Raw genomic sequence first — 8435 nt, forward strand, 5'->3', positions numbered from 1 at the left:
CGATTGTAATGCTTATAGTATCTATGTTGGATGAAATTGGTGAGAAATCGTCGTTAAAAATTGAAGTTGCCAAAAGTCTTTACACCAGAATGCACATGTTTTGGAGCAAAAGTCCAAATAAGAGAATTTAGTGGCTCCTAGACATCTTTCTAACAAACTTGTTGATGTCAAATCATTGTTGTTTGCCTTTATAACATCAAGAACTGTATCCTTTTGACGGCGGCTTGTTATGATGAAAAATACTAAGAATACCACTTACACCGACTATCTCCACTTGTCGCCACTTACACCATCTATCTCTCAATGAAGGCAATAATCATGATGTACTTTGTTGTTAGTCGAACTTTTGTGGTAGAACGTTCTTTATTTTCTCGACAGAATTAGAATTACTTCTTTTGGCTAAACAAATAATATTTTGTAATATCGCTTACAACTTTATGGGTTAATTTGTCAGTACCAGTGTCACTTGCCAGTGAGTAATAATGACTCTATCACAAATTCTACACTTTATACGTTTACATTTTTTGCCAACTTGGTAGGTAACGTACTAGCAAAATTTTATGTAGATAGGATTGACCATAGAATCCTTTTTACCCATTTTGATTGACAAAACTTCGCAAAATTAAGTAACTGGTAGCTAACGTAAACGACACTTTTTAACAATATTTATCAGTCAAATTGAAAACATGCTCCATTCGTGTCATGCAAACCAAATGGCAAACCGCTAGCGCCATTTATTAATCAAATGTAATACAAATAAAATTTTAAACCTAATTCTTTTTAGATAAATGAATAACGATTTTTGAACCTGTCACAGGGTCTTCATTAAATTTGCTGTAAAATATTCCAATCCAACATATCAAATATCTATAACTTATCAGCGAAATCTACAACCTTAGGCTACCCTCTGGTAAAGTAGACGGGTTCAAGTACAACGTTCAGAAATGTACATCCTTAGTATAAAGTCTGATTCTAGCAATCAATAATAACCATCCTTTTTCGTCTTCTTCTTCTTCTATGGCGCGATAGCCCGATGTCGGCCCTTGGCCGCCTTTATCAAACTCCTCCATTTCTATCCATCCCTAGCATACCACTTCCAACACCTGACACCCGGAATCCCTCTCATGTCCTCCTCCACAGCATCCACCCATCTACTTCTTAGCTCTCTGGCTCTTCTCTTACCAACAAAATCGCTAATTAATATCTTCTTACAGATACGTTCTGTTCCCACGCACTGTATATAATCCGCCCATTGCAATCTTTTAATCTTACAAACTATAACGCTCTTTGTTGTATCTCATTCTCCACCCCCACCCATCGAAAACTGATAATTAAAACTGTAACTGAAATTCCTCTCTTCTATTGAATGTTCAGCTTTCACATTCATAACAGAGTACAGTCCTTATTATAGTTTTATTCATAACTCTATGTACCCCCTTAGGTTTGAATATTGGTAAGAGGGAAAAATAAGTTTTATTGGCTAAATTTATCCTTTTCCTTATTTCATGACAGTCCTCATCGTCCCTTCCAAAGCTGGACCCCAAATATATGAACCCATCAACCAATTGTATGGACTCCTTTTCTATATTTATATTTGTTGGTTCAATTTGATGTCTACGTGATTGAATCATTACCTTGGTTTTGTTTACATTCACCTCCAAACTTACTGTCCTATCCACCAATTTAATTTCTTTATAGGCTTCTTTCATTCCTATTCGAGATTGAGATATAATTACAATGTCATCGCAGTATCTCATGATTTGTGCTGTTTTATATGGTGTTGAGCTTTTAGCATCTATTTTATATTGCTTCATAACATATTCCAGGAAAAGATTGAATACTGATGATGCCAAATTGCCACCCTACTTCAATCCCTGACTACTTACAAACTATCTGTAAGCTTATTTTGGATTTTAACTTGATTGACAGTTTCACTCATAGTTAGCATACCTAATTTAATTAGTATTCCAAAACTCGATAAGATCATTCTTATTTTATCCCTTCTTGTGGTATCATATGCTTATCGAAAATCGATAGAGCACATGTAAATGTCTATATTAAATTCCTAGCACTTCTCCGTAATTTATCTCAGGACAAACAGATGGTCTGTAATCTATTTAGTCCAAAAGATGCCTGATATTCACCTATAATTCTTTGTGTGTATGGTTCGATTCTTTCATTTAAAATTGCAGTTAATAATTTATAAGCTGTAGGTAACAAGGATATCCCTTTAGAACTACTACGCGTCAATCTATCCCCTTCTTATAAATAAGGCAAATGATTGTCGTTTTTCAATCTCGGAATTTTCCTCTGCCCACACCTTAAACGTGTCCTTCGTCTGAACACGTTAAATTGTTAACACACGATAAACCGATGTCCATAATCCTGTGCGAGTCCTAGCGTCCCAAACCTTCCTCCTCTATTCATTCTTATTCCGACCATTTGTCCTCCAACCTCTAAATACGACCTTTTCCGCGAAAGCTTTAAAATTTTTCTCTATAACAGTTTTTATCATTTCTGTATTATATATTCAAATAACTTTGATTTCTTTGGTAATACTTTTCACTTGTGATTTCTCTCCGTTGCGCAAATCTGGTACCTTTGCCTCTGATTCTGTCACTTGTTTTCGTAATAGCATTCTGAACATTTGTGGTAATTTTCCTGTTCAAATCATTTTTGTCCATTTCCAATTTGCTCAGGGCGATGAGCAGTTCGATCATTTCTTCAGCTCCTATAGGTATTAGTCTTTGTTTTGTTTTACTTCTTCGAGTGTGGAAATTTTGACTTTATGTATCAGTTTGTTTATTTCGATCCTTAGATTAAATATTAGTAATGCTCTTACCAACTTATGTTCACTTCCCGTGTCAAACAGGATTAACACTGATACATTTGTGTAGATGATTCTGATATTAGTTGTAATGTAATCAATCTCATTCTTTGTTCTACCATTCGGGCTTGCCTATGTCCACTTTCTCTGCTTGGGGGTTTTGAAAAAGGTGTTAAGGTAACACAGGATTTCCTGGTTTAGATAATTTTCCAACATTTGTCTACGTAGGTTTCAAGCAACAAGACAATTTGGCATTAGAAGCAGAGAAATGCAAATATAAATTCATTGCGGTATTTTATATTTGCATTTTTCTGCTTCTACTGCATTAGATAGGACACCGAGAAACGTTTCCAACTACTCTTGTTTAGTTTGATCACATTGTGGATAACTATGTCAAAGATAGATTTGAAGTTGGTTACTAGGTGTCCTATTTTTCTGTTTAAGAGGAAGGCCACGCCTCCTTGGCTAGTTCTATTTTGTGTTTCTTTGGCGTTTCTTTGATACAATGTATAGCCCAATTTCGACAAAATAGTATTTTCCCCTGCTAGTCTTATTTCAATGCAATCTTCACAATGCTCACTTCCTTCTTAAAATTACTAATTTGTCTTCCATTATAAACAACTCCCGTTTTTTCATTAATAGAACCTTAATGGCACCAGTTTGGCAAATTTATCTATTAGTTCAATAAAGATCATTCCTTCAAATTTCGGAGCTATGATTTATTGATTGCAACTTTGTATAACCTTAAACGTAAATGTTAGAATACTAGATCTTCACGTATCTCAAAAACTAATTGAGATATCATCATGTAATAACAAGCAATTTAAAGAACATTTATTTAGTATTTAATGAATTGAAGAGCATTCCTTAGAATTCTCAAATTCCGCACTTATTTTTTGATTGCAACCTTGCATAGTTATGTTATATCTCCGCCAAAGCGTATTTGCTTGTACTACATTTTCTGCGAAACTAACCGGCCAAGATGGATTTGCAAAGCTGTAGGTGTTAAACAAAAAAAATTATTACTTTTCTAAACACTACAGCGATAGCAACGCGATACACTACAGTACCTATTTGTAATACGAATTTACGTATAACGATTGAAACTCAATGCATACGAAAATATAGGGACAATGAACCTCAACGTGAAAAGTGTACACATGCAGCTATACCTACATGTTGATATAGCAATCTTGCTGGAGATAAACAAAAAAAGTAAAGAATCGGAAAACTGGGGAACATACATTTATTTCCACTGTGATGTCACAAAGGACTAGAGAACCAAGCAGGGAGTATCTATTGTTATACACAGAAACCTTAGACATACGTAATATGGCTAGTTTGAAAATCCATGTTACAAATTAATAATTTAGTAAAATTGGAAAAATGAAACTTCTTACTTGCTTTTTATATACTTATTTATATTTTACTTCCTATAAAAATCAAGTAAGAAGTTTCATTTTTCCAATTACAGTTATACTAGGGCATCTGATGAATGAAAGAATCATAAGGATGGATCTAATACATGGATATAAAGTAATCATCATAGAAGTACATGTGGTAAATAAGGACTACCTAAAGATGAATTTTTCGAACGTAAATGGTAAACGTAAAAAACGTAATGGTATAGTGGGAAGAAAGCATACAGATAATGTAGTTGTAAATAATAGACAAAGAAAATAAGAATAACCTAGTTAGATGAAGAATGCAGAAAGGCGACATACAATACAAGAAGTACATAGGAAGAAGAACAAGAGAACGAAAAACAGAATTCGAGGAAGCTAGAAAACATATGGATAAAATGTGCAGAAGCAACAAAAGGAAATGTGAGAACGACCTCACTCCAAACGCAGAAGAAGACTTCAGAAATAATTACCAATGAAGGATACAAAACCCAGAAAAAATATCTGTAGAAACGAAAGGAGTCAAATAAAATGTGACTCTCAAATAATAAAAGACATCTGGAAATAATGTTTCCAAACACTTCTAGCAACGCAAGAAGAAACTGAAATCAAAGAAGATGTAAATCTGAGAGTTGAGGGGAGATCAAGTATAACAAGACACCAAGAATAGATTAAATAACCTTGGAAATTATATTAACTATTAACTAGGTGGTGAACAACTGACAAAATCTATCTATTACTAAAATGTTGCAATTATCGCTGAATATATCTCTTCTATGTACATCATAAAATAACGCCTACAAACTCTGGCGAAAATTATAATTTGCGAATATCAAGCGGGATTCAAATGTGGCAGGTACACGACGGATCAACTTTTTGTAGTAAAATGAATATTATGAAAAGTCTGAGAACATGATATTGTTTAGTCCTCTGTCTAATTAGAAAACGGTTCAAGATATCGACATGTGCCGATCGAAACACGTCGATTTTAGACGTTCTAAACTTATAGTTTTTCCGGAAAATAAGTTAATTTTGTTTTTTTTAATGGAACTCCTTAAATGTATATTATAACATTAACTAATAGAGCTAAAAAATTCGAATCCCCACTACCAAATATTTGTTAACTAGTTTTTATGAACCGTTTTGTAATTTGTACTCAAAAATATGATACCCGTGATAGAGATAATCTGGTTCTCTCTCGACATGTCACCTCCACATTTGAAAGAAGACCCTTTTATGACTTCCCAAAAATTTATAATGGATTACCCCGGTTGATTAGATCTCAGGAGTGCCCCAAATAATATAAACCTAGCAGGGGGTAGTGATTTTTATTAGTTAAAACGTATTATATAATTTACTATTGTATTTTGTCTTATTGTTCTATGAATGCTGATTTGTCACATCTACTGATGTAGCCCACGTGATTGAATAAATAGTGATTGAAGTCATGAAAAATAGCATAGTCATGATAAAATATGTATATTTTATCATCCATTAAATACATAGATGGCGCTTCTAAAATGTAATGATAACCATACAGAATATTTTCCCCCTTCATATGATGAAAGTTTTATCTGAAACTTTTTTCCACAAAATTAATGGATTATGAGTTATAATTAATAAGCATTTTATTGTTTCTTTATATTTACAATTTTCCCTTTCCTAATGCATAATATATACCTCCAGATCCTCTACCCTCCTCCCTCCTTTCCACACCTTCGCCTCCTCGCCCCCATCACCTCCCTCATCCATCTTTTGTCCTCGCCCCCTCTCCCAAAATCTGCTTCCTGTCCATTGCCTCCTCCCTTAGCTCACTACACCCTCTCAGCATGTGTTCCAGCGTCTCCTAATCCTCTCCACACAGCCTACACCACCTCTCCACATCGTCCGCCCAGTACCTATTCCCCCTCTCCTCATTGCCACAGCGGAATCTTGCCACCAATCTCTTCCCTTCATCATCCCCCTACATCAACAAATACTTTGGCAGTTCCTCTGTCACTATCTCCCCATACCTTTCATTGTATCTCCCTTCTTTCCTGCCTCTGTATGTCCTGTCCCTATCTCTCAGTTCTTTCCGCATTTCACCCCTTTCCGCTCTTCTGTTTTCGATCCCAGTTAGTGAGTATCCCACTCTTGTATAATATTCCCTTCTTCCCTGTCTCTTTGCCCATAGATCAGCCTCCTCTCATTAATTTCCCTCCAGCACTCTCCCAGGATCTGCAATGCGGTCTTGCTTCTATCATTTCCTCATACTTCACTGCTCTTCTCCCAACCTCCACCCTTACTGCATCCACCTTAACCTCCTCTTTCACTACATACCCCGGAGTCTCCCTTACCAACCCTAGTATTTATCTCCAATACCTTGTTTGTAAATCCTCCAGCAAACCTTGTTCTCTCCATCCCCACACTTCTGCGCCGTACATCATTGTACTCCTTACCAAGCGATCAAACATAACCTTTCTTTTTCCCATGTCCCTCCCAAAAGTTCTTTCCCCCCATCCCCAAACCTGTCCCATCACCCTGTTCGCTCTTTTTGCCATCGCCCTCACGTACGCCCCGACCTTATTACTTTCCGCGAACCCATATCCCAGGTACGTGTACTCTTTCACTTGCTTTATCTCTCTTCCCTGCCACCTTCATTCCTCTTTCTTTCTTCCCCCCCCCCCCTTTGCAGAACTTCATTATCTTCGTTTAAAATATTTTTCCAGGGACCTCATCATCTCCTTCATCTCCACCGCCGCTCTAGCCATGACCACCAAATCGTCCGCATACGCCAAGGCTTGCACCTTTATTCCTTCTATCACCACCCCACCCATTTGCCCTTTTACAAGTCTCTTTTCCAAGTGGTTTATGAGCTATAAGGTCGTCTCAATTTAAATGCCTCACCCGGTATAAAGGTAATCTTAATAATGCACGTTTTTGTTCAACCAATCGTTGCTACATTAGGTACTTGCTATTCCACCGCACTTCTATGTCCTGTAGTAAAGAGCCAGTGGGAAGTCCACACGATTTTGACCACCTATCAGTTTTCTGGTTGCATGATCATCTCTCCATTGCGTTTCCTTCGTCATTATTTTTGCTAGATCCACCAAGTTACATTGTAAGAGATTCGATTGTTATCATTAATGTTTGTCACATCTTTCTTTTTTAACATAACTTTATTTTCCTTCCCGTCCAATTGTGAAATTGGGACAAATAAGATGAAACTTCCGTACGCACAAGCTACCGATAAGCCAAGATACGAGAAGTGACGAGCACCAACCGAGACTCGATGAATGAAATTTCGGTTCTTGCCGAAGGTTTATTCTATTTTTGGCTGAAACAGAAACTCGGCCACTACATTCAATACTACCTCGTCTACCAATTCATTTTCCGGGAAGAAATGATCTTCAAAAACTTCAAAATAATTTCCAGCTATTTCTCGTGCCCACTTTGCTGATAAAGATTTTTCCCAAACCTCTAAACCTTCCCATTCTCAAAATACAGCCGCTCCTTACCCTTATCAGGACACTCGGTACAATGGGGATATCATTCAAATATATAATCTTTCGAAATAATTCTTTTGCAACTGATGATGTTAGATTAATTAATAATAATTAATAAAAATCATATTAAACAGTGATTAAAATAAATTGATAACAATTTTTTTAGCCAAGCTCACAATCTTCATATTCACACAAAACAACACGCAAACCAAAAATATACACAACAACAACAGAAGATATAGTTATTTTCGAAAAAAATCAACCTGTATCTATTGATTTACCACCGGAATTATTTAACAGCGGATTTCAATTAATTACAAACGTTTCAAAGAGAATTGGAGACTTTATGTTGGTAGGTATTTAAAAATTTCACAAAAATAATATTTATATTGAAGAATCGAAAACCTTTTAGGATTCCGGATTTCGCGCTCATCGGTTATTAGAGTCAATGAGACCATTCTTTTGGAAAATTTTTGGAAAGAAAGGTTTCGTAATCGAAGCAACAACGGATAAACCAATATTTACAGATCCTAACGAAAAAAACGAAATTAAAAAATAACTTAAAAAATAACAACATCTCTAGATTGGTGGTGCTCAATTTACTATGTATTAAATTTTATATCTTAGGTAGATTAATTGTACAGCAATTTTATATAAAAGAAAGTTTTAATAGAAATTGTTTTTATTTATTTTTTCTTATACAATTTTGCAAAACGTAAT

At 35.5% G+C, this 8435-nt stretch overlaps 1 protein-coding gene across 2 annotated transcripts in view; it reads left to right on the forward strand.

Annotated features, from left to right (window-relative positions):
- The window catches only part of LOC111419941 (putative mediator of RNA polymerase II transcription subunit 17), a 41985-nt gene extending 33581 nt beyond the window's left edge, over window positions 1–8404 (forward strand). For both annotated transcript variants that reach the window (XM_071200031.1, XM_071200030.1), the window contains exons 4-5: window positions 7882–8067; window positions 8128–8404. In XM_071200031.1, the coding sequence (XP_071056132.1) occupies window positions 7882–8067; window positions 8128–8274 (333 nt within the window). In that variant the 3' untranslated portion in view covers window positions 8275–8404. The remainder of the gene's footprint in view (window positions 1–7881; window positions 8068–8127) is intronic.
- Window positions 8405–8435: the final 31 nt, after the last annotated feature.

The sequence above is a fragment of the Onthophagus taurus genome, chromosome 11 (genome assembly GCF_036711975.1).
Source record: "Onthophagus taurus isolate NC chromosome 11, IU_Otau_3.0, whole genome shotgun sequence".
Lineage (NCBI taxonomy): Eukaryota > Metazoa > Arthropoda > Insecta > Coleoptera > Scarabaeidae > Onthophagus > Onthophagus taurus.